Raw genomic sequence first — 19150 nt, 5'->3', positions numbered from 1 at the left:
AAATAATCATATAACTATGAAAAATCAAGTGGATGTAGCTAAAAACTTAAGAAAACTGCCAAAGTCAAAGGCATAAATCCACTCCCACCCATTTCATCCCCACATACTCCACTCCCTTTCACCACCCCTCTCTCCCTTTTATCTTGGCTCCTCTTGGATGACTGGTCATCTCTGCATCTTGCCCACTGCCCTGGGTCAGAAGCAATGCAGCAAGGCCACTTCATTTAATCGGTGACAATACCCCCCTCTCCGTCCCCTCATGCAGAAAAAGAGAAGACAGGAAGAAATCCCTTCCGGCTGCTTCAAAATATCATTCACACATACTCCCCCACTCCCAATCCCCCACCCACTCCCTTCCATGCATCACAGCATCATCCATACACAACCATTCTTCACTCATCCCTATCTTCTGTCTTCTCCCTTCCTCAACAAACATTCCCCTCTTTCCCAATGCCACTTTTACCCCCATCCATCCATCTCATCCTTGGTTACCCCTCATGCAGAAAAAGGGAAGATGGGGAGAAATCCCTTTGGGCTGCTTCAAAATATCATTCACACATACTCCCATACCGCCATCTCCCACCCACTCCCTTCTATGTATCACAGCATCATCCATGCACAACCACTCTCCACTCACCCCTATCTTCTGTCTTCTCCCTTCCTTCCTCAACAGACATTCCCCTCTTTTCCAATGCCCCTTTTACCCCATCCATCCATCCATCTCATCCTTGGTCGCCCTCTAATGTTCACTCCCTTTACCACTCTTTCCATGTCCAAACCATCCTAATACTTTTTCATCAACCCTATCTCCCAACTCCCTTTCCACCCTTGCTCAACTCCTCATTTCTCACTCTATCCTACCTAGTAACCCCTACCATACTTCTCAGGCATTTCAACTCAAAATATTTAATCTCTTCCTCTCTTATATTCCACGTCTATGCCCCAAATATAATCTCTTAGCATCCATTCCCAAATGTCTATTTCTCATAACACTTTTAATCCCCCCCAAGGCATTTTACTTGCTTCTTTCAACCTACATTCTACCTCCACCTCCATTACCTGCCACATTTACACCCAAGTATCTAAAACTATCCATTTCTTCCAGTCTCCCTTAATACTCACCTCCAATTTGCTGCCATATTCTTCCCTTGTACATCTCATCACCTTACTTTTACCAACATTTATCTTCAACTTCCTTTTTTTGCATATCTTCCCAAATTCCATCATTAACTTCCTTAATTCCTCCTCTCATCATGATACAAGTGCAGTGTTGTCACCAAACAATAACTGGTTTATTTCCCACTTTTCTCCATTTTCTTTAACCATCTCCAATCCCCAGCCCATTACCCTTGCATTTACCTTTCACACCACCCCATCCATGTATAAATCTAACAGACAAGGTGACATAACACATCCCTGGTGAAATCCCACCTTTACCTCAATCCACTCACTCTCTCCATTTCTAATTCTAACATGGGCTCTACTGATTTAGTTTAACATGACAAACTCCTCCCCTATTGGGAGGCTATGATGGTACCCCTTACAGTGGACTTTGTAGTGTGAAATTTAATGAACCATGCCATTAGTTCAACTTGCCCTGAGCAGGATTTGAATTGCCATCATCTCCACCTCCGTTGCAAGTACTGACACCCTAACCTGCTTGGCCAGCGAACATCCACAGGCTCTACCACTCTTGTAAAATCTCTTGAATGCTGTTAAAAGCTTTCCTCCTATCCCATATATCTGCAATACCTCCCACAGTGCCTTCCTGTCTACCCCGTGATAAGCCTTTTCCAGATCTATAAAGATCAAAAACACATCCTTACCTTTTCCTAAAACTTTCTCACATATCTATTGTACCACAAAAGTCTGATCCATGCAATCCCTATCCTAAACCCACACTGTTCTTCACCAATTACTCCCTCTGTTCCTCTCCAAATCCTCTCAATCAAAACCTTTCCATAAGCCTTCCCAACTAAACTCAACAAACTGATACCTCTGAAACCACTACACTCATACTTGTCCCCTTTTCCAAGGGAAAAGGGGACTATACAGGCCCTTCTCCAGTCCTCCAGCACTCTACCCTCTTTTAGAAAAACATTAACAACCTCACCAGCCAGTCCACCATCACTGCATTTCCCTTTTATAGACACAACACATGATACCCACCTAACCCAGGTGCCTTACCTGCTCTCATCATTTTAATAACTGCTTTCACCCTCATCTTTTCTTATTTCTCCTCCATTTTCCTCATTCATCACTGTCATTTTCTTAGCACTTCCCATTGCAACTGCCTTTTCCTATCTATCCTCCATCACATTTAACAACTCCCTAAAAAAAAATACCCTGCCCATCTTCCTTTTACTGCTATCTCTTCCATTATCATCTCTCCATCTGCATTTTTTACCTTTTCTTTTCTACTTGATTTGCCTCCCCTTCCTCTCTTAACTTCCTTCCAAAACATCTTTTCATTACTTTCAAAATTTTCTGTCATACCCTTACCCCATTGCTTCCTCATAAAGTGCCACCCCTCCTGCACAGGAGCATAGAGAACATTCCTTTAGCTTTCTCATAAAGTGACACCCCTCTGCACTCAAAATAACTCAAGGAACAGAGATCACATTCCATTTGGCTACTTGACATTTTATGTGCCCCTTTCATCCCATCCATCTATTTATCTTATTCTTGTTCTTCCTCTCCACTTCACTCTAATATCTGCATTCTACAATGTCTTTGGTACTTTTTCCTCATTCTTTTCATGTTAAAACCATCTCATTACTCTGTTCCATGCAATCTAACAGATCTCTTCCCATCCTGTTATCTGCCTCACCTACACTGAATCTATGTTGATTTGGTAAGACATGTATGAGGTGTGTCAGAGAACTTCCAGGTCTGGTGTCACAAAAGATTTATTTCAAATCCAAACAATGAGTTTTCCCCTTCAAAGTAATCCACCTCGAGTATATAACTGTGATCTCAGCTCTTTGCAGCCATTGAACTTTTTCCCACATGCTTTTATATACAAATCCTTTGTTTCAGGTCATCAAGCAATGAGCACAGACCAATGAACAAACTTGAAGTTTCTGGTCTGGTTGGGGAAAACTCCATTAGAAGCACTGGGATTGCTGCAGCAAGTGTACAGGGATGAGGCGATGTCATGCTTATGTGTTTTTGAGTGGTGCAAGAGGAAAGGAAATTGGGAGACAGGGTTGATGAAAGAGTATTGGGATTGTTTGGACATATGGAAAAGAATGAGTGAAGAAAGATTAGTAAAAAGAGATGTGGAAGGCAAAGGTGGAAGGAGTAAACATGAGGGGGTGACCAAGGATGAGATGGATGGATGGGGTAAAAGGGGCATTGGGAAGGAGGGGAATGTCTGTTGAGGAAGGGAGAAGACAGAAGATAGGGGTGAATGGAGAATGGTTGTGTATGGATGATGCTGTGATGCATGGAAGGGAGTGGCGGGGTGAGGGAGTATGCGCAAATGATATTTTGATGCAGCTTGAAGGAATTTCTCCCTGTCTTCTCTTTTTCTGCATGAGGAGACAGAGAGACAGAGTGGGGAGGGGGGGGGGGGTCGCCAATTTAATAAAGTGGCCTTGCTACACTGCTTCTAACCTAGGGCAGTGGGTAAGATGCAGGGATGACCTGTCATCCAGAAAGAGCCAAGATAAGAGTGAGGGAGAGGGGTGAATGGGAGTGGAATATGTGGGGATGGAATGGGTGGGAGTGGATTTTATGCTTTTGTTTTTTGGCTATCTCTCTTGTAAGGAGGAAATAGCCATTGGTATATGTATGTATGTATGCAAAAGGTTTAAAGAGGGGTGTGAGGACATGGAAGATGACCCCAGGAGTGGAAGTGCCTTCAACGAGCAGGACTGAGGTCAACGTTGAGTATGTCAGGCAGATGGTGTGTAGCGATTGTCAGCTGACTGACTGACTGATCACAAATGAGCTGGGCATGAATCAGGACAATGTCTGGAAGATTATCACTGAAGATTTGGACATGCGGAAAGTTTGCGCAAAGATGGTGCAGAAACTGCTGAACAATGACCAGAAGGAACAACACATGCAAGTGTGTTAGGACATCCTTGAGCATCTTGAAACCAAACCAGACTTGCTAGGGAGTCATCACTGGTGATGAGTCATGGATCTTTGAGTATGACCCAGAGACCAAAAACCAGAGCCTTCAGCGGAAGAGTTCGATGTTGCTAAGGTTGAAGAAAGCAAGATAGTTGAAGTTCAAAGTCAAAGTCATATTGATTGGATTCTTGATGTTAAGGGGCATCATCCATTGGAGTTCCTGTCACTGGGCCAGATGATCAACCAGCATGTTTACAAAGAGATACTGTGGCATTTGCTTCATTCAGTGTGTTAGAAGAGGTGAGAGTTGTGGCAGGACAACTCACAGCTGCTTCACCATGACAATGCGCCTGCTCACAATGCCATGAGAACCCGACAGTTACTGGCCAAGAACATCATCACTGTGCCGGATCAACCTCCCTTCTCACCCAACCTGGCTCTGTGTGATTTTTTCCTCTTCCCCCAAACTCAAGGGGACCCATTTGAAAGGCATGGATGTCAAAAAGCCGTGACAATGGAGCTGCAGAGGACCCTGGAAGAATCCTTCCAAGAGTGCATGCAAGTGCATTAGACTCCAGGGGGATTACTTTGAAGAGGAAAACTTGTAGTTTGTAATTTGGATTTGAAATCAATCTTTTGGGACACCAGTCCTGGAATGTTTCTGACAACTTGTATATGTACTGTCTTTCTAAAATTAATCTTTCCAATAATCTAGATTTAGTAGAGAGGAAAGGACATAAGAACATTAGAATGGAGGAGACTACAAGAGACCATAAGGCCTACACTAGGCAGTTCTAAGTCCTTTACCACCTTTCATTCTTTCAACTATTGACTATATATCATATACCCTCAATGTAATCAGCTTTTTGTAAACCAGTTTATACTATCTTCTATGCATTAACTCCCCCATGAGTGGGAAGAGGCCCTTGTTACATAGATATGAAGATACATACTGGAGGTCCTTCTTTCCTTTATAAGTCAGAGCTCAACCCACCCCAAAACCCTTTCATTGCCACTCCCATCTGAGCACCTTGTGGATGACGAGTCACCCCAAGGTCCTTCTTTCCCTTATATGGGGGAAAGCTAAGCCAGAGCTCAACCCTCCCCAAAACCCTTTCATTACCCCTCCCATCTTAGCACCTTGTGGATGACGAGTCACCCCTGTTCTCTCCCACACCACTCAGGTCAAAGACAACACAGTAGGGTTTGATAGCAAGAGCTGGTTTACCATTAACACTTCATTCTTCATTATATGGCAACTCCCAGCCCTCATCCCATACACTTGGAAATTTATGAAATGAACAAGACAAACATCCCATCCAGATATGTCTTATTTTCTTTTTCTTTTTTAAATGTGTATAACTCTTAACACATTTTATACTCTTAAAACTCCAGCATATATACTTAAATTTTAATGTATAAAGCCTTTGAATTACTTTTAGTACCAGATAAGCGTTCAACATACCTGTTCGTATATTATCCAGCATGACTAAAAAAGACACACCTTAATTAGTTACTTGTAGAAGTTAAGGATGTAGGTACACATATATTGAAATAATTAAACTAGACAGATAATTTTTCTTTTCTGTAAATGGAAAGGCTCTTTCCCCCTTACAAGGGGGGTAGCCAAAAAACAAAGGCATAAAAACCACTCCCACCCATTCCATCCCCACATACTCTGCTCCCATCCACCCTCTTCCTTCCCTCTTATCTTGGCTCCTCCTGGATGATGGGACATCCCCACATCTCACCAACTGCCCTGGGCCAGAAGCAAGCAGTGTTGCAAGACACAGCATATCCACAGCAAGGCTGCTTCATTAAAATGGCGACCCCCCCCTCCCCCCGTCCCCTCATGCAGAAATGGAGAAGGTGGGGAGAAATCCCTTTAGGTTGCATCAATTTATTTTTCACACATATTCCCTCACCCCCCATCCCCCACCCACTCCCCCTTATCCATACACAACCATTCTACATTCACCCCATCTTCTGTCTTCTCCCATCTTCCCTCTTCCCCAATGCCCCTTTTCCCCATCAATCCATCTCATCCTTGGTTGCCCCCTCATGTTCACTCCTTCCACATCTTGTCTTCCACATCTCTTTTACTAATTTTTCTTCACTCATTCTTTCCATGTGTCCAAACCATCCCAATACTCTTTCATCAACCCTATCTCCCAACTCCTTTTCCACCCCCATTTCTCACTCTATCCAGCCTAGTAACCTCATAATTCTCAGGCACCTCATCTCAAACACATTCAAACTTTTCCTCTCTTATATTTCATGTTTCTGCTCCATACAGTTCTGTCAGTAGAATCACTCCTTCATAAAATCTTTTCTTAGCATCCATTCCTAAATGTCCATTTCTCATTACACTTTTTAATCCCCTAAGGCATTTACTTGCTTCTCTCAATCTACATTCTACCTCCACCTCCACTCCTTTTCCTGCCACATTCACATCCAAGTATCTAAAACTATCCATTTCCTCCAGTCTCTCTCCCTTAATACTCATTTCCAGTTCCCTGCCACTTTCTCCCCTTGTATATCTCATTACCTTACTTTCACCCACATTTATCTTCAACTTGCTTCTTTCGCACACCCTCCTAAACTGTCACTACCTTCCTCAATCCCTCCTCTGATTCTGCTACAAGTGCAGTGTTGTCAGCAAACAACAACTGGCTTATCTCCCACTTTTCTCCATTTTCTTTAACCATCTCCAATCCCTGACCTACTACCCTTGCTTACCTCTTGCACCACCCTATCCATGTATAAATTGAACAGCCAAGGCGACATAACACATCCCTAATGAAGTCTCACCTCTTTACCTCAAACCACTCACTCTCTCTTTTTCTGATTCTAACACAAACTCTACTACTCGTGTAGAAACTCTTGACTGCTCTTAAGTTTTCCTCATATCCCATATATCTGCAGTACCTCCCACAGTGACTTCCTGTCTACACTGTCATAAGCCTTTTCCAAATCCCCAAATCAATAAAAGCCCAAAAAACATCCTTACTTTTTCCTATAACTTTCTCACATATCTGTCTTACCACAAAAATCTGATCCACACAACCCCTACCTGTCCTAAACCCACACTGTCCCTTACCAATTATTCCCTCTGTTCCTCTCCTAATCCTCTCAATCAAGACCCTCCCATAAGCCCTCCCAACTATAAATGGTAAACAGCCAGCATAAAAATTATCTGTGCCAACTTTTATTGAAATTCATTGGGGGGAAGAAGAAAAATGAATAAAAACAGTGATCTGTTGATTTTCTTTGGGGAATTAGAAGCTTTGATAAAAACTATCTTGTTAACTTATTACTCTATGTCAAAAAGTTGCAATATACTGGATTTTTCTTTGTGAATACCCCTATTTCGTAAAAAAAGTTTGCATAATTGAATTGCTAAAAACTATAGTTTTACCCTTAGAAACATAATTCAACAATACAATTTAGAAAAAAAGGATAACTACTGTATAAAAGAATAATTTATATAGATAAAGAAATTTCTGCATTATATGCATAAATGTAACAATAATACTGTTACTGAGCTGGAAAGATAAAACAAAAAATTTCATCCTCTGTATGAAAAAACTATTAGCAATATAGATGACAAAAGCACAGATACTTTGTCCCAAAATTTTATTGGCTTTTACTGGGGCATCCTGGGACATTATGCCACTTCCCGACATTCAACACAGTCCCTAGTTACACAATGGGAAAAAAAAAAAAAAAACACAGTGAATTGTTACTCCACACTTCTTGCCTTTACATCTCCCTGTCAATATAAACAGATGTATGACCTTTCTATAATTTTATATAAGAAAACATCAAATGTAAAGTCAAATAGAAAGCTAGTCTTACACTATATCCCTTAATCATAATCTTTTGAATAAACTTAAATATACAATCTATTGCAACCTACACTATGTGAAATGTCTTCAGATTATTATCATAAAACTATAAGAATATAGTTTAATGTCAAATTACAGAGGATTATACTAACCACATCAGCATAATCTACTGCCTCCATGAAACATGGATGTTTCTGTCGATGTTGTTCTGCAAGAATCTCTCTCTGCTGGGATAATTTCTGGATATTTTCTAAGTATGTGTAGTCATCTTCTGAAGCCACTGAATCATACAGTGGTTCATCGTCATTCTCATGTGCACCTGCTACATGGATGACCCCCTGTGCCGTCTGGTCTCTGTCAGATAATTGCATCCCACCCGCAGTCACTGTTGTCAGAGTGTTGGTGTTGTTTGAAACTATATTATTGCTGGCTACCTTACAGTTGCTTTGTAAAAGGTTGTGATTGTTTAAAGTTGTGTTGTTGTTGTTGTTGGGGAGGGGGGTTACTTTAGTTGAGTTAGCTAGCAGTAGCGTCACATCTTTGGGTTCTAGAAGAGAAAGAGAAGAAAAGAAAAATAGTTATTCTTGTTTAATCATGCTCACAATGCTCTTGCTTAAACCTACAAACTTATTTAATTTACACCATCAATTAAACTTGCTTAAATACCAGTTATTGAAATCCTATCTTCTACTTTACTCTTACACATTAAGCATTCATCACATCCAACCACCACTGCCCTCATACAGCATGAGGGGGTCTGTGCCCTAAGACCACAGCATAAGAAAACAAGAGGAGATGGAGAAGAAAGAGTATCAAACTACAATTACAAAATGCCAATGAACATTACAAATCAACCACAAAGATAATGACCCATGAGGAAACAAAATTCGCAAAGAAAATTAATAACATATTTGTCATGAGTATGCTGATTTATCTGCAGTATATATAATGTATATAGTCTTTATTAAATGCCCAGGCTCCAATTGCCCTTGTATGGAAGGTAGCCATGTCAAAGCACACATCCACCCCTCCCATCTCAGCACCTTGGGGATGAAGAACCCCTCTGTCCTCTCATCACACTGCTTGGGTCATATGCAGTGCAGTGAGGCACAGCTATTTACAGTAAATAAAGTTCTTCCACACCAATGCTATTAATCTTTAAGAATTTTGTTTTCTACTTGATGCAGTTAGAGCACTAAGGTAATTAGACAACAAGTGGATAATCAAGTCATTTATTTAGCATACACATTTATGGACATGCAAACATTAAAGTGGACCTAATGTTGAGATTAACCTAATTTTCTCAAAATTGAGGGTGGAGGAAAGCAACTTGATGTTGTCTGGGCCCCATTACCCGAGTCCTTTACCAAACTTTAAAACTTTAACTTTTTATTTATTTTTTTTTCTCCAAAGTAATTTGAGGTATGAATAAATGAATGTTAGTGTTAAAAAACTAAACAAGTGATCATTCCTAAATTAAGTCCTTTTCTGGTTCCACACAAAGATCAAAATTTCATTATGATCTACAAAGTATATTTTTTAAAAAATTTCAACCTAGAAAAAAAACTACAATATATGGAATATTTCCACTGTACAAGCCCCCTTCACTCCTCTCTTCATCTTTTACACAAAGTGTCATGTCCAATGTATATCTGAAATCATACTTCAATGCCCTAAGCAGCAAACTTTTGACTTCTGACTAGGGTAGCTTATTCTTTTGATTGACTTATGTCAGTGATAGTGACCGAGCCACCCGACTCTCGAGATCAGATTGCTTATGAAAAGGGAACAAGAGTAAAATTTCTTTGCATAATTATCCTCTCATCTTACTTATAATCTTTTTTTTAACTAGATTTTAATAATTCTTAAAAAGAAGTCTAATATATTCCTAATGTAAAAATTAACTATTTACAAAATCTTGTGGATCAAAACTTTCTTCCCAATTTGAAAAATTATTTTGAGTAAGAAGCATTTTATTAGTTAAGGTTAAAAAGTCAACTACATATCTATTCATGCTCATCAATTTTATTTCACCTGTTAGATCTTCAGCGCAATTAGCACGAGACAATAATTTTTAGTGCATAAAAAATCAAAATAAACACCAATCTATAAAAATGTAAAAGCTATGAACTAAATTGCTCAGTGAAGTCCAGTTATTCTATTCCATTGAAATGTTTGTGTATATCTGATACAGCTCCCCTTCACTGATATATAATATCAGTTTTGCAAATGTCTACCTAAGCAAATAATTCAATAAACTTCATCTATTTCTTGTTATTCATCATATTACATTTCTGTTTATTGATCTCAACATTTTGTTAGGTAAAACCTATATTTCTCATCACTGTAGTTTACAATCATCACGAGCCTTGCTCTTCAACTGTACCACTTTATCAGGATCAATGTTATTAAGGTAGCCCCGTGGAAGGTTTTCTACTTGATCCCAGTAATTGATGTGTTGAATATTTGCTGCCACATTCCTGGAACATGTGGCGCATGTTTCAAGAATGGGATTGTTACAAGGTTCACTTGGCCAGCTATCTAGAGCTGTGGAAGGAGGAGCAAGTGGCTGCACCTGGTCTAAGAAGGGCTTTCTAAATGAAGCTTGGCGACTTAGAGTACTCGAACTTCTTGTTTTTGGTCCACAATTAATCTTGATGTTAGGTTTATTTACAAAATGCATATGACTTGCTTTATTTGGGCATTGGTTCTTCCTAGGCAACTCAGGTGTTGAAGGCTGGGATCTGGATTTCGAAAAAACTTTACTTAGACTAGCCCTATGTTGTGAAGCGTACTTGAGAGGAAGGGTGAGAGTGCGTACTAAGAGGGACCTTGGCCCACTTGGCGGCTTCCCTACAGCTCCTGCGCCCAAGTCTTCAACACCCAATAGTGATGATTTATCTTGTGCACAAGCTCTATCTCTTGTCAAGTAATTAGTATCATGCTGCCTTAAGATTCCTTCACTGAATGAACTAGAAAGCTGCTCTACTTCATCCTCAGCAACACTATCATAATCATTGTCTTCCCCTGAAATACCACTATTGCTACTAAACCCACTTGAATATTTTCCTGACTCCGCTCCAATACAAGAGGGTTGGTCTGAACTATTAGAAAAGTCATTGACGTCCATTGCATCTCCTGTAGAGGGGAGTTTACAGTAATCATCATTATTTGTTCCAATTGCATCTAAGGCATCAAGTGAGCAGCTGACTTCGTCATAAGAATGGTAGAGTGGATTTCCTTGCATCATGTCCATGCTATTTGCCTCAGAGCTACTATTACCTTCTCCCATATTCCCAAAAGCTGGACTTAGAACATTGTCATAACAGGGGTTAGTGGTTAAGTGGTAAGCAGAATGACATGCATTAGATGGAGAATAATAGGAAGATGAAGATGAAGAGGAAGAGGAGGAAAAGTATAGGGAATTGTCGCCCTCTTGTGGAGTCCATCCCGCTGCTAAGGGAAACAAGAGACAAAAGAAAATAAAATCTAGAACACTGAATGCTCAATTATTAGAAAGCTTAAAGTATAAATTATATTAAAAAAATCAACAAATCACAAAGAGGTTGAGCAAAATTAGTAATATGAACTATGGAAAATTAAAACAAAATACCAAGAACTATTTGCAATATTCATACACAAAACTGAAATTCTATACAGCAAAATAGCTTTACCTAATAAAGGAAATATAACAAGCATGAAAAATGCTAGCTACAAATATTGGCAACAAAATTACAAAATAAATACATTACAGAAGGGGTGATGTGTTAAAGTTAGGTGTGACATTCACACAGTTTTCACATTCACCCATTGTTCCTCCTACCTTTGTCCTTTGGCGTGGTGGCTGGGGAGGAGATACCAGTTTGTCTACGTTTGCAGTCTGATAAGACATCTATAATTAAGGTGGCAAACTCTCTAGCATTAAATCTGTACAAGAAAACAATATTCCAGTTAATAAATGTGAAAAATTTTCTATAACACATCAATCAACCAATCTGTTGCCCCTGGTCTCTCTTGCAGAAGATCCGTGGCCTCCATGAAACTGGAGGTTATGTTAAACCCATAGATGAATCCAAAACTGGGTATAATGGTTAGAGATAAAGAGAAGAGACCCTGTAATTGTAGCCCCTTTATTGTACACTACAATCAAGCAAACATACATACCATAAGACCTTCTCCCCATCATAAGAGGGGTAGCTGAGTTAATGCACCTACCCACCCCATGTTCATCCAAAACTCATTCATCACCCTTCCCATATCAGCACCTCATGGATGGAGGGTCATCCCTGTCCCTGCCACACTGCTCGGGTCAAAGGCAATGCAATGAGTAACAATACCTTCACAACAAGGTCCAATAGCAGGAGCTGGTTTAACCTCACTGCTTCAATGCTATGTAGTCATGTAATGCAACCCCCATATAATCAAATTAATTCTTATGGAGAAAATACATTTAAAATAAGATATTTCTACATAAAAGAAATGAGGTAGCTTTCCTAGTACACATATGTGTGTGTATGCATATGTACATATGTGTGTGTGTGTGTGTGTGTGTGTATATACACACACACACACATATATATATATATACACACACACACACAGGTGCCAAGATGTGAGGGAGGGAAGAGGGTGGAGGGAAGTGGAGTATGTAGGGGGTGGAATGGGTGGGAGTGGTTTCTATGCCTTTTTCTTTTTGGCTACCTCCCATGTAAGGGGGAAAATACCCTTTGGCATATGTATGTTATGTATATGTGTATATATATATATATATATATATTACTCATCCCTCATTCTAACACGATATGTATTCTAACACATACATACATATATCAAAGGCTTTCCCCCCCTTATAAGGGAGGTAGGCAAAAAACAAAGGCATAAAAACCACCACCCATTCTATCCCTATTCTACTCCCCTCCCCTCCACCCTCTTATCTTGGTATCTTTTAGATTCTAACACACCTCCATTTAAAAATTATTGGGAAAATCTGTTGCAGCCGATTCAAACTCAGTCTGTAAATCCCACGTGCTGTGTCCAGAATTATGGCAACACTGAACACAGATTTTAAACAATTTTTTTTTAATATATTGTATTATGATGTATACTTACAGTATACAGGTATTTTACACTGTCAAACTGGTGTGCTTGATTAAAAGTACAATACTCTATTATTCCTCTTTCTTTTGTAATGTGATTGATGATATTAGCCACTACAGACATAGTGTTGGTAAGTAGACAACTGCCATTATCGGATTGATGTTCCCTCCCTTTGTCCATTATAACATGGGATGAATGTGCATGTGTATGTATATACACTTGACCCTCCATTTAACAGATGCCAATGCAATGGATCTTTGATTTAGTGGACAAAAAATCCTGTCCATTATAGAGCCAGATGATGGCCCATTCATCCATTGCTGTGTACAGTTGTCTGATCTAAGTCGTTCATCTGTTGTTGCGTGATACTTTACAGTGATACACCTACCCATACCTGCACCTTGCCACCCAAGAAAGAACTTAATTTCTGTTTATTTCATACTTACCTATTGAGAGTGTTAAAACTAATCAATAATACAATATTACAATATTATTTTTCAGGCACAATAAAAGAAACCAATAAATGTATACATGCATATACCAATGACTATTTTCCCCTTACAAGGGAGGTAGCCAAAAAACATACATACATATACCAAAGGCTTTTCCCCCTTACAAGGGAGGTAACCAAAACACAAAGGCATAAAATCCACTCCCACCCATTCCATCCCTGCATACTTCACTCCCATCCACCTCTTCCTCCCTCCCTCTCATCTTGGCTCCTCCAGGATGACAGGTCATCCCTGCATTTTGCCCACTGCCCTGGGTCAGAAGCAGTGTTGCAAGACACAGCACGTCCAGAGCAAGACCCCTTCATTAAATCAGCGACCACCCCCACTCCGTTCCCTCATGCAGAAATGGAGAAGACGGGGAGAAATCCCTTCGGGCTGTATCAATTTATTTTTTAAACATACTCCTTCACTCCCCATCCCCCACCCAACTCCCTTTCATGCATCACAGCATCATCCATACACAACCATTCTCCATTCACCCCTATCTTCTGTCCTTCGTCAAAGGCATAAAATCCACTCCCACCCATTCCACCCCCACATACTCCACTCCCATTCAACCCCCACCCTCTTCTTGGCTCCTTCTGGATAATGGGCCATCTATGCAACTTGCCATTGCCCTGGGTCATAAGCAATGCAGCATGACACAGCACATTCACAGCAAGGCTGTTTTGTTTAATCGGTGACCCCCCCATCTCCATCCCTTCATGCAAAAAGAGATGGGGAGAAATCTCTCCATGCTGCATCAAAATATCATTCACACATAATCTCTCCTTAACCCTCCATCCCCCACCCACTCCCATGCATCACAGCATCATCCATATACAACCAATCATAAATGTGGGTAAAAGTAAGGTGATGAGATGTACAGGGGGAGAATATGGCAGCAAATTGGAAGTGAGTATTAAGGGAGTGATGGGAGGAAGTGGATAGCTTTAGATACTTGGGTGCGAATGTGGTGGGAAAGGGAGGAGTGGAGATGGAAGCAAAATGTAGACTGAGGGAGGCAAGTGAATGCCTTGGTGGATTAAAAAGTGTAATGAGAAACAGACATTTGGGAATGGACACTAAGAGGAGATTGTATGAAGGAGTGATTGTGCCAACAGCACTGTATGGAGCAGAAACATGAAACATAAAAGAAGAGAGGAAGAGTTTAAATGTGTTTGAGATGAAATGCCTGAGAAGTACGAGTATGGTAGGTTGGATAGAGAGAAACGAGGAGGTGAGGAGGAGGGCAGGGGCGGAAAGGGAGTTGGGAGATACGGTTGATGAAAGAGTATTGGGATGGTTTGGACACATGAATAGAATGAATGAAGAAAGATTAGAGAAAGAGGTGTGGAAGGCATAGGTGGAGGGAGTGAACATGAGGGGGCAACCAAGGATGAGATAGATGGGGTAAAATGGGCATTGGGAAAGAGGGGAATGTCTGTTGAGGAAGGAAGGAAGAGGACAGGGGTGAGTGGAGAATGGTTGTGTATGAATGACGCTGTATTGCATGGAAGGAAGTGGTTAAGAGATGGGGAGGGGGTGACAGAGTATGTGTGAATGATATTTTGATGCAGCCCGAAGGGATTTCTCTTTTTCTGCATGTGGGGATGGAGAGGGGGGTCACTGATTAAATGAAGCGGCCTTGCTATGTATGAGCTGTGTCTTGCTACATTATTTCTAGCCCAGGGCAGTGCATGAGATGCAAGGATGACCCATCATCCAGGAGGAGCCAAGAAAAGAGGGAGGGAGGGAGGGGTGGTGAATGGGAATGGAGTATGTGGGGATGAGATGGGTGGGAGTGGATTTATGCCTTTGACTACCTCCCTTTTAAGGGGGTATATGTATGTAAAAATACACGACACACACATATATATATATATATATATATATATATATATATATGTGGACACACACATGTATGCATGTAGAGGAATACACTAACCTTGCGAGTTTCTGTCTTCCTTGATTTCTTGTGGATGAATACTCTGGATTGACAGGGAGGAAAGGAACTGTGCACCTGTCACTGACCAGTGCACTCTGATTTTGTAGGGAGAGCCATATCGAGTCTGTTTCCCTTCTGTCGACCTGAGTTTGAAATGTTGATCAGAATTAATACAAGAATTAGGACCATCAAGGCTTGTCTACTGCATACAACACTTACAATTCATACATTGGATCATGATTTTCATATACTAGACAAAGATGCACACAACAGCCACATGTACAGGTTTTAGTTATAACAGACATATAGTATATCTTTTTGTTCCCAAAGCAATCCTTCTACATCAATCAAAATGTAGTCCTATGTTTCTCCTAAAGGAGACCCATGGTATTACTCCACATCTGCATGTCACACACGTATGTAAGAACATAAGAAGATAAGAACATACTTCAAATCAAGATCCAATTGGACCATACAAGCAATATGTTTGGTCTGAGTAATTCTGAGAAGTCTAGTTAGAAATTAGAAGTTATTTGGAAATATAAAAATGCTAGGCCATTACAGCTAGTTGTCAACATAATAATTCTTTGCCACAATGTGCCAAGTCACAGAATGTGAAAATAAAGATTAAAACAATAAAAAGATATCTATATCATTTGTCATATGCTTGTCTAAATTATTTTTCAAACTATGTAATGTGTTTGATGAGTCCACATACATCAAAAAGCCTTCCCACTTAAATGAAAGGTGGCCCAGCCAAAACATACACCCACTCTTCATCCATCCCAACTAACATCCAATTGCATGTCTGTCTATGTACCACAGGCCTCTTCCCCTTCTAAAACTGAACAAATGAAACCATAAACTGTTTATTTGCCTTTTTCAGAAGTCTCTTAAAAGTGTAAGGCTGGAGGAAAAAGAGGTACCTTGTTGTCTTGAGTTTCATTGGCTGGAAACCCACTACTACTCAAATAGCTTGTTGTATCAACTACAACAAATCAGACACAAATCACCCAAGTTTGCATTACCCCTTAATGTGTCTCCTCCATGGCCAAGTGAAGCAGTAGTACTGAATTACAATACTAATGCACCAGCATTCTAGATTCAAGGGAGAATCTGAGGGTACAAATTCCCTATCACAACAAATCCCTATTAACCTCCACATTTGACTTTTTCCTGATTTTCATTCATCTCCTTGCTTGTTCTCTTTCATGAGAACTCCATCTGGGGTATTAGCTGCAAATCATGGTGGGGTTAAAAGCTGCTCAGTAGCATGCAGCTGATACTTTTGGGTCAATATGGGGTGCTCCTATGGACCAGAGCCACACACCATTTTGTCTGTGATAGAGGAAATCTCTATTCATAGAGAAATGATGCTACTTTATTATACTGTGATTGTCCCTTCATTATGCTGTCCCCCCACTCTTAATATTGTCTTTTTTGCTGAACCATGTGGCAGAGGAGAAAGAATAATGCCACCAAGTGTTCTCACTTGAGTTGTAGAAAGCGACAAAAATGGGATGGGGACAGAACTAGGCATCAAAAAAGGGCAAAAAAGGGCACAAGAAGGTCTGGGAAGAGTTCTCCAACTAGAAGCCCAAGGTTAGGGTCTTTTAATGTGTGTGGATGTGGTACAGATCAGAGTAAAATGGAAGAGATAGGCTGTATGTTTGTGAGAAGATGGAAGTGTTGGCATTAAGTGAAACTAAGTTGAAAGGGAGGGGTGATTCTGAGTTTGGGAGTGTAGTTGGGAGGGTGTCAGGAGTGAAGAGAGGATGAGGAGGAAAAGGGGTGGCTTTACTAATAAGTGAAATGATAGGTAAGCATGTGTTGGAGTGGAACGTTTCTTCAATGTTAATGTGGATGAAGTTGAAACTGGGAAGGGAAATGTGGGTTTTTGTAAGTGCATATGGGCATGGTAGTGAGACGAGTGTAGAGGAAGGGAGGTTTTTTGGATAGATTTAAATGAGTGTATAGAGGGTTTAGGGAGAAATGGCAATGTATTGGTATTGGAAGATCTCAATGCGAGAGTAGGGAATGAACCAATAGACGGAATGGTTGGGAAGTGTAGAGTTCCAGGAAAAAATCATAGTGAAGGGATGATGGTGATGTGTCTGGAAAGTTGATGATAGCAAATACAGTCTTTAGGAAGTCAAGCATAAGTACACATGAAAGAGGGTGGTCGATGGGGGGTTGGTAGATAAGGCTTTAATGGACTATACAGTGGTAACTAGGAGAAGAGTAGGAAGAGTTTTGGATATACATGTTCTAAGGGGAGAGGGTAAGGGAATATCAGATCATTTTTTGGTGGAAGGTAAATTGAGAGTGGAAAGATGGAGAATGAGAAAATGGTAAGAGGGTAGGGAGGTGCTTAGAGTAAACTGCTTTGATGATAAAGAAAAGGAGTACAAGAAGAAGCTGAGAGAATGGGAAGGAGTGAAGGATAGAGTAGAACTAAGAGTGGAGGAGGAATGGAGATATTTCAGTGAGGGAGTCACAAGGCACAAAGTGTGCAAAGAGGGTATGTGGAACAAAGAGGATGGGAGGAAATAGAAGGAAGGGTAGTGAGTGGTGGGATGATGAGGCAAAGAAGATTGCTGAAGAGAAGAAACGAGCATTCACAGAATGGTTATAAAATAGGACAAGAAACGCATAATGGAGGCACCAAGAAAAGAGACGATAAGTAAAGTATAAGATAAAAGAAGCAGAGGAGAGCAAGTGTGAAATGGGGTAAAAGTATGAGAACATTTTTTAAAAGTAATAAGAAGATGTTTTGGAAAGAAATTATGAGTGGAAAAGGAGGCAAATCAAGTAGAAAAGAAAAGGTAAAAGTTGCAGATTGAGAGATGATAATGGAAAAGATGCAGTAAGGGGAAGATGGGCAGAGTATTTTAGGGAGTTGCTAAATGTTAAGGAGGATAGGGAGGGAAAAGTAGTTGCAGTGGGAAGTGCTAAGAAAATGACTGATGAACGAAGAAAATGGAGGAGAAATAAGGAAAGATGGGATGAAAGCAGTTATTAAAATGATGAAAGCAGGAAAGGCACCTGGGTTTGATGGGTGTCATGCAGAGTATCTAAAAAAGGGAGGTACAGTGATGGTGGACTGGCTAGTGAGGTTGTCTAAAAGAGGGTAGATTGCTGGAGGATTGGAGGAGTGCCTGTATAGTTCTGCTTTACAAGGGAAAAGGGACCAGTGTGAGTATTGTAGTTTCAGAGGGATCAGTTTGTTGAGTGCATTTGGAAAGGTTTATGGGAGGGTTTTGATTGAAAGGATTAGGAGAGGAACAAAGGGAGTAATTGGTGAAGAACAGTGTAGTTTTAGGACAGATTGGGGTTGAGTTGATCAGATTTTTGTAGTAAAGCAGATATGTGAGAATGCTTTAGGGAAAAGTTAGGGATGTTTTTTTGGGCCTTTATGGATTTGGAAAAGACTTATGACAGGGTAGACAGGAAGGCATTGTTGGGGGTATTGCAGATATATAGGACACATGAAAAGCTGTAAGAGCAGTCAAGAGTTTTTATGAGAGTAGTAGAACCTGTGTTAGAATTTGAAATGGAAAGAATGAGTGGTTTGAGGTATGGGTGGGGCTTCACCAGGGATGTGTTATATCGCCTTGGCTGTTCAATTTATATATGGATGGGGTGATGCAAGAGGTAAGTGCAAGGGTAATGGATCAGGGATT

The 19150-nt window shown here is 40.4% G+C and overlaps 1 protein-coding gene across 5 annotated transcripts in view; it reads right to left on the bottom strand.

The window, feature by feature from the left end:
* Positions 1-19150, bottom strand: part of Git (ARF GTPase-activating protein GIT1) — a 68892-nt gene that overhangs the window by 37072 nt on the left and 12670 nt on the right. For 3 of the 5 annotated variants that reach the window (XM_076180589.1, XM_076180591.1, XM_076180592.1), the window contains exons 7-10: positions 15468-15610; positions 11755-11858; positions 8084-8478; positions 5549-5572 (exon numbers count right to left, since the gene is read on the bottom strand). In XM_076180589.1, the coding sequence (XP_076036704.1) occupies positions 5549-5572; positions 8084-8478; positions 11755-11858; positions 15468-15610 (666 nt within the window). Of the gene's footprint in view, positions 1-5548; positions 5573-8083; positions 8479-9149; positions 11388-11754; positions 11859-15467; positions 15611-19150 lie in introns of those variants that run through there. The other 2 variants (XM_076180590.1, XM_076180593.1) reach the window with 2 other exon arrangements.

The sequence above is a fragment of the Oratosquilla oratoria genome, chromosome 44 (assembly GCF_046742065.1).
Source record: "Oratosquilla oratoria isolate Oo_2021 chromosome 44, ASM4674206v1, whole genome shotgun sequence".
Taxonomy (NCBI): Eukaryota; Metazoa; Arthropoda; class Malacostraca; order Stomatopoda; family Squillidae; genus Oratosquilla; species Oratosquilla oratoria.
Note: the sequence above shows the minus strand (reverse complement) of the source record. Positions and strands in the feature narration are given on the sequence as shown.